Below are 13016 nucleotides of genomic sequence, written 5' to 3'. Positions count from 1 at the left end.
GAGCCCTTGGAGGTTTGTAACATGATTTGAGAGGTTACATTTGCCATATGTTTTAAAAATGTTAATAGGTACATATGTGTTTTATTGAGGCCATTACTGTGGGCTTAAAAGCAGGACCCTGAATTCAACCCATCACTTTGTCACAGACTAGCTGAGCCCTCGGACCTTGGGCAAGTTACTTAACCACTCTGTGTCTCACCTTTTTCAGCTTGAATTTGGGAAAAACCTGGATGTTAGGAAAATGCTGTATAGAAATTCTAAATCCCTTGTTTGATAGAGGCAGTGGCTGAGGATCCAAGAGGTTAGATAATTTGCCCCAAATCACTTAGCTGGCACAACTGTGTCATACTGGACCCCTTTTGACTCCAGTAAGGACAACAACGTGTCTGAGAGGTTGAAGAAGAGACTCAGAGCCAGTGAATGAGACAGGGTTTATGGAGAACTTACATACAGGGGTGGACCAGTGACCGCAGGCTGAACAGCAGAACTGCTACCATTTGTAAAAAGCATGCAGTTGATATCATGTTTTCACTTAGCAGTCTCCACCCTGCAACCATCACTTAACCAAAAATAAAGGGCCTCGATCCCCTGTACGGTCTGCATTCCAGGGAATGGGCCAGGGGTTCAGATTCCTTCATAGATAAGGAGTGAATCTCCAGATTGGCCACTGTGGGATTCTTTTTCTTTTTTTTTTTTTTTGGAGGTGGAGTCTTGCTCTGTCACCCAGGCTAGAGTGCAGTGGTGCGATCTCGGCTCACTGCAGCCCCCACCTCCCGGGTTCAAGTGATTCTCCTGCCTCAGCTTCCCGAGTAACTGGGATTACAGGTGCCCGCCACTGCGCCTGGCTAATTTTTGTATTTTTTTAGTAGAAATGGTTTCACCATGTTGGCCAGGCTGGTCTGACCTGTGATCCACCCGCCTCAGCCTCCCAAAGTGCTGGGATTACAGGCGTGAGCCACCATGCTTGGCCCGGGATTCTTAGCTCAGAACTCCAAACACACATCCTTCTTGGACCATAGGGTCATTCTCAGGAATTGCCTAGGTTATTGCTGTCAGGTCTGTCTGCCATTACAAACTGGAACCAGCATCCAGCTCTCTGGATTTCCAGGGCTTTATTATTATTATTATTATTATTATTATTTTGAAATTTTTTTTGCAGTAGAAGCCTATACCCATTCTCATCTCCTTCCATTTTTTCTCACCCTGAAAGAGTAACAAATTCCAAGGCCTTGGGACATGTGGTGGTAGCTGAAAGAAGAATGCAGCCTTTCCTTGTCTTGTCCAAGTGAAGAAAAGTGGTGCTCTCTACTTGAGAGGAATTGGAAATAGATTATTTGCACACCCTCGTACTCTCTCAAAATAATCACAGTTAACATCTGTTGAGTTTTTACTATAGAGTCTCTTCCAAGTGCTTCTGCTAGAGCAGCGGTTCTCAAAGTGTGGTCCCTGGGCCGGCAGCAGCAGTGTCGCCTGGATGCAGACTATTCTCAGGCTCCACTCCAGAGATCCTGGATCAGAAACTGGGGAGGAGTCCGCACTCTGTTTTAACAAGCCCCTCCAGGTGATTCTGATGCATACTGGAGTTGGAGAGCCACGTACTCCATGTCCTTAACAAGCCCTTTAAGATTATGTCCCCCATTATACAGATGATGAAGTCAAAGCAGGAGGACTCTGAACAGTGTCTTGTGCTGTTTATTCATTCAGGAAACATTAATAAGCATTGATTTATTAGGGGCACTTTCTTGCACTCATTTGTTTGATCCTGACACAACCCAATCGGTAGCTGTTTTTATCTCCGTTTTACGGATGAGGCGAGTGAAGCTCAGGGACACTAAATAACTCTTCCAAGGTCACGCGGCCACTTAGCTTCAAGGTTGTAGCTCCAATCGAGGTCTCTCTGCTCTTGTTGTGGGATTTTCACACTACGTTGCCCCTGCCTCTGACCCTCGCTGCTGCCTGTCTGACCCCGGCTGTTCGCTTCTCCCCAGCTGTCAGAGCATCTGTCCTCTGGGAGGTCTTGCCTGTCCCCCTCAACCCCACCAAAAGTCTGCAGCTACCATCCAGAATCTGTGCTGAGCCTGTCTTTCCATAGCACGCCTGATGCCCAAGTTGAAATGGGTTTCGCCTCTCACTCTCTCAGTCTGTCTGAGAGGAGATGCTTAACTGAATCGTGCCCCCAGGCAGAATGGGCTGAAGGGAGCACCAGGCCCTGTGGGCAAGAGAAGCAGGGCTGGCAGGGTGTTGAAGAGTTCTGCCAGGGCCACAGCTTGCCTGGCATCCCTTAGTTTGGTGTGAATTTCTTTTGGGACAATGATTTTTTTCCCCATATTTATCTGTGAAAAACTGCCCCCTGGGGATTCTTTCCTGCTGGGAGGCAGAGCATGGAGAACTTTATTTTTCAGGTTTTCATGGAGCCTGACAAGCAAAGAGTCACAAGTCCAGGCTGGCCCTAATATCACCAGTTGCTCTTGTGTGGTCACTGAAATGCCGTCTCCTCCAAGATGCTCTCCCTGCATCGTCCCTTATCTGGGTGATGCTGGCCACTCTGGGATGTAAAGACACCCAGCTTGCCATTGTAGGAGCCTCTCATTCTCCTGTGGGATCTCCTGGTTAACTATCAAATTGCCTCCACACCTGACTTTGGGGAATGGGGATTGTTTTAAAATTTACCTTTATTTCCTCCAAGCCCAGAACAGTCCTGGAACACTGGCAACTCTAAAAACATCAATGTTATGAATCTTTTCTGCAGGTTGTAAGACAAGGTCATCCCTTGACCCCAGTGGGGTCAGGAATGAACCCAGTTCACAGTTCTGCACTACCTTACCTGTATCATCAAGTACAGCCTGCAAAATTCAAAGTGTGCTGGGCACCATGTCTAGGATGACAGGAAATTAGTGGAAGCCTTAGCATTGCCTTAGAAAGAGCTTTTATGGTTCATTACTCAAGAGCTTTGTAAAGCTTTTAAAAAGTATAAATAAAATGTATAAATTCTCAGGTTTGTTACATTGGTGCCGTTTCCTTTAGGGATCAGCAAGTATCTATGAATGCCTGAAAGTCTTCTGTGCTTTCTTTCCAGCCAAAAGGACAAGTGAGATGCTGAGGAAAAGTCCTCAGTGTTGGTCAGGTCCTGGCAAGTTACTGCTTGCATGCTTAGGGGCTGAAATGATTCCAGGAGGGGCCAAGAGGTGTGGGCAGGGCTGAGGGGAGGCAACACAGAGGCAGGAAGGTGTTAAGAAACCCAGCAAGGACTGGAACTGTGGGATTGGGCCCCTGACAGGAGCCGGGGAAATCTGACCTCTGAGACCCCCACTGGTGCCTCCCAATGACCAAACTCAACCCGAAATCAGAGGCAAAAGGAGCCCACTTAACTTGGTCTATAAAGGTCAGACTCGACCAGGCGCGGTGGCTCACGCCTGTAATCCCAGCACTTTGGGAGGCCGAGGTGGGCGGATCACATGAGGCCAGGAGTTCAAGACCAGCTTGGGCAACGTGGCCAAACCCCATCTCTACTAAAAATACAAATATTAGCTGGGCATGATGGCCGCATGCCTGTAGTCCCAGCTACTTGAGAAGCTGAGGCAAGAGAATCGCTTGAACCTGGGACGCGGAGGTTGGAGAGAGCTGAGATCATACCACTGCATTCCAGCCTGGGCGATAGATCGAGACTCGGTCTCAAAAAAACAAACAAACAAAAGGCCAGACTCTCCAGACACAGGACTGTTAGGAGAAGGGTAGAGAGTGAGTTGGAGGAGCAAACGGGAACGTCATTCCATCCTCCATCTGGACTTTGTGACAGAGAAACATGAGTGTTACGTCTATACAGTCACATGTTACATAATGACATATCTGTCAACAGTGGACTGCATTTACCACACTGCTCCCATCAGATCATAATGGAGCTAAAAATTCCTATTGCCTAGTGACATCATAGCCATCCTAACATCATGTGCAACACATCGCTCATGTGTTTGGTGATGTTGGTGTGAACAAACCTACTGCACTGCCATTTGTATAAAACTATAGCGCAATTATGTACAGTACATAATAATACTACAGAGAAAATGGCTGTGTTACCAGTGTATGTATTTATCATACTATCATTATTTTAGTGTATTCCTTCTACTTATTTTTTTTAAAGTTAACTGTAAAACAGCCTCAGGCAGGTCCTTCAGGAGGTATTTCAGAAGGCCTTGCTATCGCAGGAGATGACAGCTCCATGTGTGTTAATGCCCCTGAGGACCTTCCAGTGGGACAAGGTAAGGAGGTGGAAGACAGTGATATTGATGATTCTGACTCCGTGTAGGCCTAGGCTAAGGTGTGTGTTTATGTCTTAGTTTTTAACAAAAAAGTTTTAAAAGTTAAAAATAAATAATTTTTAAAACAAAAATGCTTATAGAATAAGAATATAAAGTATTTTCATACAGCTGTACAATGTGTTTGTGTTTCAAGCTATGTGTTGTTATAAAACAGTCACAAAGTTAAAAGCCAGGCACAGTGGTGTGCACTTATAGTCCCAGCTACTCTGGAAGCTGAGACGGGAAGATTGCTTGAGCCCAGGAGTTCGAGGCTGTCGTGTTCTGTGATCATGTCTGTGAATAACCACTGTACTCTAACCTGGACAATATAGCAAGACCCCATCTCTTAAAAAAAAAATAGTTGGCTGGGCGCAGTGGCTCATGCCTGTAATCCCAGCACTTTGGGAGGCTGAGGCGGGTGGATCACGAGGTCAGGAGATCGAGAGCATCCTGGCTAACACGGTGAAACCCCGTCTCTACTAAAAATACAAAAAAATTAGCCGGGCGTGGTGGCAGGCGCCTGTAGTCCCAGCTACTCGGGAGACTGAGGCAGGAGAATCGCTTGAGCCCGGGAGGCAGAATTTGCAGTAAGCCGAGATCACATCACTGCACTCCATCCTGGGCAACAGAGTGAGACTCCATCTCAAAAAAAAAAAAGAGATAGTTAAAAAAAATTTTAAATTTGTAAAGTAAAAATGTTCCAGTAAGCTAAGTTTAATTTCTTATTGAAGAAAAATATTTTTTATAAATTTAGTATAGTCTAAGTGTACCATGTTTATAAACTAAGTGTACACAGTAGTGTACTTTAATGTCCTAGGCCTTCACATTCTTTGACCACTCACTCACTGACTCACCCAGAGCTACTTCGATTTCTGTGAACTGTAATCATGATGAGTACCCTATACAGGTGTACCATTTTTTTCTCTTATATTATATTTTTACTATACTTTTTCTATGTTAAGAGATAGAAATACTCACCATTGTGTTACAGTTGTCTACAGGATTCAGTGTAGTATCATGTATACAGGTTTGTAGCCTAGGAGCAGTAGACTCTAGTATATAGCCTATGTGTGTTGTAGGCTATACCATCTAGGGTTGTGTAAGTGGACTCTAAAGTTGCTCGGAAGACAAAGTCACCTAACGATGATAGGCTACTCAGAAGATATCTGTGTTGTTAAGCAAAGCATGACTGTAATTTCAGGTATAGACAGGAAGGCCTAGTGCAAGGACCAGTGGTCACTGATTCTGACATTCAGATCCCACCCTTTGGTTTGTTTGTTTGTTTGTTTTTTGGTTTTTGGTTTTTTGGGGGTTTTTTTTGAGACCGAGTTTTGTTCTTGTTGCCCAAGCTGGAGTGCAATGGCGAGATCTCGGCTCACTGCAACCTCTGCCTCCCAGGTTCAAGCGATTCTCCTGCCTCAGCCTCCTGAGTAGCTGGGATTATAGGCACACGCCACCACACCTGGCTAATTTTTTGTATTTTTAGTAGAAATGGGGTTTCACCATGTTAGCCAGGCTGGTCTTGAACTCTTGACCTCAGGTGATCCGCCGCCTCGGCCTCCCAAAGGGCTGAGATTGCAGGCATGAGTCACCGCGCACAGCAAAATTAGCCTGCAGTGATGATGTGTGCCACCATGTTGGCCAGGCTGGTCTCGAACTCTTGACCTCAGATGATCCGCCCACCTTGGCCTCCCAAAGTGAGCCATAGGCATGAGCCAAGACCCCACCCTTTGATAGGAGGAATATTGGACAGTTGTGACCATTTTTAATCTACCACACCAAGAAGCTTAAAAACTGAACTTAATAGCTTCAAGCCCTAAAGTCACATGACAAAACCATTTTTGTGACCCCATTCTTTCAAGGATCGTTTATCTTTCTCCCTACTCTCCCCATTCCCACTCCAACCCCTGCCCCACTCATGGTTCACTTCTGTGACCCCAGATTTTGGAACACCCAAAACTCCTCTAAGAACATAGTGGATGCCACTGTGATTTTCTGCTTTCCCAGGGAGCAGGGCCCTGCTGCTATGCCTCCAGATGATGCATTTATTCATGGTGGCAGGTGTATTCGATGAAACTAAAGAGATTGGAAAATTATGTAAAATGTTCAAGAATGTGCATGCTTGTGCTTACATTTAATGGGCCCATTTTAAAAAGTCCCTGAACCCTGAAGCCAAGACAAAGTTTGATATCTCTGAGGCTGTATGTTTAAATATTTGCGATTCTGAAGAGCCTGATTCAGCGTGTTTTTCCCCATTCTCATCCCCTTCCCAGTTATGTCTTCCATGTGCAGGCGTTTTCCTATTCATTTCCCTCATGATTGAAATGGTGACAGTTACATCTGCATTATAATCTTTCATCCTGAGTCTTTTACAGATATTATCCAGAGATAAGCAATGGTGTCTTTCTTTTACAGGTGGAGAAATTAAAATATGCATAAATTAGCCTGAAAAAAAGGTACCAGAAAACCCAGAGGGATCTGACATCACTTCATTTTGCTTCATTTTGCTCCCTCATCCCTCATACAGGGTTTTCTAACAGCACTGCTCTTGACCTTTGGGGCAGGATAGGTCTTTGTTTTGGGGCTGTCTTGTGCATTGTGGGATGCTGAGCAGCATCCCTGGCCTCTACTCACAGATGCCAGTAGCATCCCCCTGCCCCCCACCCCAGACCCACCAAGTAGTGACAACCAAGACTGTCTCCAGGCATTGCAGATGTCTTAAGGGTTGGAGGATAGGGAGGTGAATATGTCCCTGGTTGAGAACTACTGCCTTCCAGTAGAGCATTTGAAGATCCTGGGCATCAGAGACTGTGAATTATTGGTCTGAAGGACGGAGGGCCTGGGGCACAGTGTATATCTTAAAAATCTGTTTCTGATGTACCACCAGGGTTAAGAATCTGTTCTAGGTGGGGTGCGATGGCTTATACCTGTAATCTCAGCACTTTGGGAGGCCAAGGTGAGTGGATCACTTAAGGTCAAGAGTTTGAGACCAGCCTGACCAACATGGTAAAAACCCAGCTCTACTAAAAATACAAAAATTACCTGGACGTAGTGGTGGGTGCTTGTAATCCTAGCTACTCAGAAGGCTGAGGCAGGAGAATCACTTGAACCTGGGGGGCAGAGGTTGCAGTGAGCTGAGATCGTGCCACTTCATTCCAGCCTGGGTGACAGAGTGAGATTCTGTCTCAAAAAAAAAAAAAAAAAAGCAAAAACAGTCTGTTCCAGAATTCAAATCCCAATTCTCTAAGCCTGAGTTTCCTGATCTGTGATACTAAAATGATAATACTGTACCTGTCTCATACAACTGTGAGCCTGAAATCTGGTAATACGAAGCACAGTGCCTGGAATGTCATGATTTGCTCACTACATACTAGCTTTCATGATGCTTCTCATTCCTCTCTTGCATCTCCCCTCCTCTTTCTTCTTGGGAGCAGGTATAAGAGCAGAGGTGGAGACCGTAGCACCCATCTGGGTTGGGGATTTGCATTTCGAATGTGGGGGTAGGGTGCATACGGGAGCTGAGAGCAGAGTGGGGTGATGGTTCAGATGAGCCCTGGTGGGGGCCGGCATGGAGCCTAACAGTCAAGGGCAAAGGGACCCTCCATAAAGGAAGAGGAGCGGTAGAGTGATGTGAGGCTCTGAGTCCTGCTGATGTGGCAAGCCCATAATTGTAGGATTTCTGAGAAAATTAGATTCTATATGAAGCCAAGGTCAAGTTTCTCGTACTGGGAATAGGTGTCCAAGTTGGGGTGAAGGTCATTGGGGTTAAATGGGTCATGGATGTGGATTTGAGGGTGTGGGATGGTTCATCCCTGATGGCCGAGCCTCCCGTGCTGATGTATGACAGTGGGGTGATGAAGGAGGCCTGGGAACCAGAGGACATTGTCACATCGCCCTGTATGGGATGGACCCAGATATCAGAACTGCATTTTGACATGGCTGGTTGGGATAACAAGGTATCTGGAAGCCCGTGTCATGGGAGCAAGGGCTCTGAGGAGTTCTGGAAAAGAAAAGGCATCTCTCAGGTCCCCTCCTTTAATGGAAGTATTGAATGCTGGAGGAAACGTCATTGTTCTACAATATGCCCAGGACAGAATGCAACTGGAGTGGGTGTTAAGAGGCAGGTTTCCATTCAAGGAAGGCTGTGCTTCAGTAGAAAGGACAAAATCCGGAAGTGTGAACTCTCCATTCTTCCCGAGGCTGGATAATGATGTCCCGTCGGGGATGCCCTAGAGTGGTGCTTTCCGATCTTTTTCAAGTTGTGCCACACATAGAAAATGATAACTGCTATGATGCAGGAGGAAAATAGAAAAGTTGCCTGAGGATGCCAGCCCCGCCCAGTAGCTTAGAGGGTGTAAACAGATGAGTATATTTGTCACCTGTAATTCAATCGTGGCACACTAAGTTGCCTGGGCACTCCATTTGGGAAGCCCAGCTCTGGAGGACCTTTTTTGGTATCATTGGAATGTAGTGTGGTGGGCAGCATATTCCTCTCTTGGCATTGTTCCCTCACTCCTTAGCACCATCCTGCAAGATACATGTCATGACGCTTAAATGGCAGTGAGTCAGTGGACCCTGCAGCTCTCCCAGGGTCACCCTGAGTTCAAGGATTCATGTCTGAGGCCCATGCTCCTGGCTACTTAGTTGAGATAACCCCCTGGGTTCCCTTCAATTCTGCCAGTCTTCCGTTCTTTGAACTGTATCCCAGATGGAGTGCAGAGGTGTTCCTGTGTCCCCTTTGGCCCTTTTATTAGGTTGGCCCTAACCCAACACATCTTGTGGGAACATTTCACAAACTCTCTGAGCCATAACTTCTTAGTCTGAGATCCCTGATTGTTGGTTCATACTTTCAAGATGTATTTCTTTCCTCTCTGTTTAACCAATTGTCATTGTCGCTCAGCTTGGGGACAGGAGACTCACTGTTTGCCTATTTGAGCCAATCACCATCTCTCTTGTCCCCAAAATGTAATTGGAAGGAGCCTTAATGGTTTCCAAATGATAATAGCTCCATAAGCCGATTAGAAAGGCCTTAATAAAACTGTCTTGAGTTATTTTCCACAGCTGCAGACAGTGTCCTTTGTTTTCTAATGATGCCAACAAGAAATCAGGGCAATTTTTCTTTCTAGTGTGATCTGAAGCACCAGGAAGGCCTCCTTCCGTCTGTCTGACTGCTCACCCCATCTTCTTTTCTTCCCAGACAATCCACGTTGCTATTGTCTGCGCCGGATACAATGCCAGCCGGGATGTCGTCACCCTGGTCAAATCCGTCCTGTTCCATAGGTAAGAACAACTTCTGTGCTGTGTGGGCTGAGGTCTGTCACTGCCTGCCTGTGTATTTCCTTGGGGAAGGGTTAAATAGGAGCAAAATTTCTCATCAATCATTCTAGCTGCCATAAAAATGTAATTTTTATCTGAAACCCTGAGGAGATGATTGTGTTAACAATGTTTAATGACAGCGATTAGGTGCTGTCTTGCCATGTTTAGAACTGTAACTCTCAGACCTAATGCAATCTTAAAGGACACCTCAAATCTGATGCTTCAGTCTCTCTATCAGCTTCCCCTGCCTAGCATTTACCAGATCTCAGTTGTTATACATCCTTGTCGGTAGGTTGTGTTATGGATTGAGTTATGTCCACCACAATTCTTATGTTGAGTCCCTCATTCCTGGTACCTGAGAATATGACTGTATTTGGGGATAGGGTCTTTAATTAGATTAAAATGGGGTCATTAGTGTAGGCCCTAATCTAATATGACAGGTGTCCTTTAAAAAAAAAGAGGAGATTAGGATACAGACATGTGCCAAACACAGACCATGTGAACATACATTGAGAAGGAGGCCATATGCAAGTCAAGAGAGCAGCCTCAAAAGATCCTGGACTTCTGGCCTCATAGACAGTGGGAAAATAAATGTCTCCTGTTTTATCCACCTAGTCGGTGGTGTTTTCTTATAGACAGGTTGCTTCCTCTATTCTGGTGTGGGCTGTCCCACTTTTGGGCATTTCTGACTGTAAAAAAGTCCTGCCTTAGTTAAACTATTTGCCAACCTGCGGATGATCTCCATTGACTCTCATGGACCCCCCCATGGGAACCATCATCCTAAGGATTGGTTCTTCTTCTACCTGGAAGTGATAATGCCTCTGGATGCTTATCTCTTCTCCATGTGACACTTCCAGCATTGGCTTCTGCTTTCTCATGGAACTTTCCTTCTGTTCCTCACTATTTTGATTGGCATCTAGACATACCCAGGGTCCTATCCAGAATGGTGTTCACAGTTCCAGCCAGTGTCCTTGGCTCTGCTTTAACACTCTTGCCAAGGGTTTGGATGAAGCTTATCCACAGCTGTAGCCAACAGCATGGAAACCTGTTGGGTGGATGAGTCAGGATCCAGGAGGCTCTCCATAGTAGGAATAGTGGTGAAAAGTTTGCAGAGGTCAACTGAGCAGAGATCAGTGTAAAATGCTGCACCTGAATCTGTCAATGGCATAAACAAAGATGGGAACCATGGTGGGCTTCAAGACCTACCAACCCTGCAAGGAACTGGGATTCGTCATTGGTTCTACCTTCTCTGTGTCTTCCAACAAGCCCATCTGCAGTCAGTGCTGTGTGATTCTCCCTCTGAGATAGTTTTCACTTTCTCCCCATTCTCTCCATCCCCACTGCAACTGATGTCATTCAGGGCCACCTATCCTCTCACCTTCATGTGTCCTTCCTGCTTCTCCAGTTTCTACTCTTCAGATCATCTGCTGTGATTCCAGAATGACATTTCAAACAGGCACATCTGATTTCTCAAAACCTTTTAGCGGCTTCTCCTTGTCAAGGGGTGGAAATCAAACCCTTTTACCATGGCACAAAGACCAGGTTGATCTCCATAGTGCTTTCTGTCTCCTCTTTTTGCTTTGACTTTGCACTCCAGCAGCTCTGACCTGCTTGTAGCTCCCCACTGCCCCCATAGCGTGTCCGGCCTGTTGTGTCTGGTTATGCTGCTCTGTCTACCCATTTCTCCCTCCTTCTCCATTTGCTCCCACCCTCACCTTGGCAAACTCCCTCTTAGCCTTTAAGACTTTACATAAGCATCTTTTCTAACAGGAAGCCAACCTTCTGCCTGGGTTGGGGTTTCTCGTCTACCAGCCCACAATACCCCCTGTGCTTCTTTCCATCATTAGATTTATTACATTATATTTTATATATCTATTAATGACAGGTCTGCTGTAGCAGAAGGTGGGCTTTCTGGAAGACAGAACCCATGCCTTCATTTTCTGTGTCCCTAGTATCTTAGCAAAGTAGCTGACACGTATTACATGCTCAATAAATGTTTACTTATTTGACAAGTCAGTCTGGGGGAGTTCATTAATAAAGAACGTGAAGATATGTATTCAATCAGTTAATTAATATATCCAGCCCAGACTTAGTTCAGTTCCACATTCATGACACTATATTGCTGAGTGATTGTCAGCAGTTCGTTTTGCCTTATTTTTATTTTTTATTTTTTATTTTATTTTTTTTGAGATGGAGTTTTGCTCTTGTCGCCAAGGCTGGAGTGCAGTGGCATGATCTTGGCTCACTGAAACCTCTGCCTCCTGGATTCCAGCGATTCTCCTGCCACAGCTGCCCAAGTAGCTTGGATTACAGGCGCCTGCCACCACACCCAGCTAATTTTTGTATTTTTAGTAGAGACTGGGTTCCTCCATGTTGGCCAGGCTGGTCCCAAACTCCTGACCTCAGGTGATCCACCCACCTTGGCCTCCCAAAGTGCTGGGATTATAGGTGTGAGTCACCGCCCCCAGCCATTTTAACTCTTTAGACTTTAGGGGTTTTTTTTTTTTTTTAATCAGTTAACTTTTGCTGTGTGTCAGTTCACCCTAAAACTTAATGGTCTAAATCATTTACTTATTAGTTCAGTTGTTTCTACTGGGCTGACCTGTACGGTTCTTCTGCTGGGCCACTTATGTGCCTGCAGCAAGCTGGCAAGTTAGCAAGCGTCAAATTCACTGCCCATCCTGAATGGAGAAGTGGATAGGAGAAGTAAGCAATCAACAAATAGATAACAGTTCACCGTAGAGGCTGTCAGTTCTTCCTCGTAGCGCTGTCCAGTTGGAATTATGATTTCAGTTGTATATTTGAAGAGGAAATGGAAACACCAAATAAAGAATGGCCAAATGGGGCTTGACCTACTACTGTCTTCTGACCTGAGGCGAGATGCCCTTTCCACATTGTTATTGTTTCTCTGCAGTTTTGAAGGCTCCTTTCAGTACTACGGCCTTCGTCCTGTGGCTTAAAACCAGGCATTTTGTACACTAAGCATTGAATGAGATGAGTGGTCTTCAGACTTTTATGTATTTACTACTTGGTGCCATGACGTATCAGGTCCCTCCCTGATTTAAAAAAAAAAAAAAAAAAAAACCCACTTTCTAGAAAAGGGCCTTTGCATGATGTACAGGTATTCAATTACGCTATTTCTCAATTATGGCAAAGTTAAAGGTCATAAAAACCTCTGGTGTTGTGTATAAATTTTATTCCTGTTGCCCTAGCTGCAAATCAGATAATCTAATAGTTGTTGAAATTGTAGGAATCCTGTTGGGTGTAAACTTTTACTCCTACAGTAACTGTGCAGCACAAAGATGTTAAATTAAAAAATAGCAGTAGTAATATTATTAGCTGCTGATGGCATGTCATACTTTTAAGGTGGCGTGAGGACTTGAGAAGAAAGCAAATCCTTAGTAT

General features: G+C 45.3%; 1 protein-coding gene across 12 annotated transcripts in view; it reads left to right on the top strand.

Annotated features, from left to right (window-relative positions):
• LARGE1 (LARGE xylosyl- and glucuronyltransferase 1) overlaps nt 1-13016 on the top strand; it is an 851853-nt gene that overhangs the window by 283684 nt on the left and 555153 nt on the right. For all 12 annotated transcript variants that reach the window (XR_010156081.1, XR_010156082.1, XM_063808040.1 and 9 more), the window contains one exon: nt 9493-9575. Coding sequence is in view for 10 of the 12 variants with exons in the window: in XM_063808040.1 (XP_063664110.1) it covers nt 9493-9575 (83 nt within the window). In the remaining 2 variants the exon portion in view is untranslated. The remainder of the gene's footprint in view (nt 1-9492; nt 9576-13016) is intronic.

Source organism: Pan troglodytes, chromosome 23 (assembly GCF_028858775.2).
Source record: "Pan troglodytes isolate AG18354 chromosome 23, NHGRI_mPanTro3-v2.0_pri, whole genome shotgun sequence".
Taxonomy (NCBI): domain Eukaryota; kingdom Metazoa; phylum Chordata; class Mammalia; order Primates; family Hominidae; genus Pan; species Pan troglodytes.
Note: the sequence above shows the minus strand (reverse complement) of the source record. Positions and strands in the feature narration are given on the sequence as shown.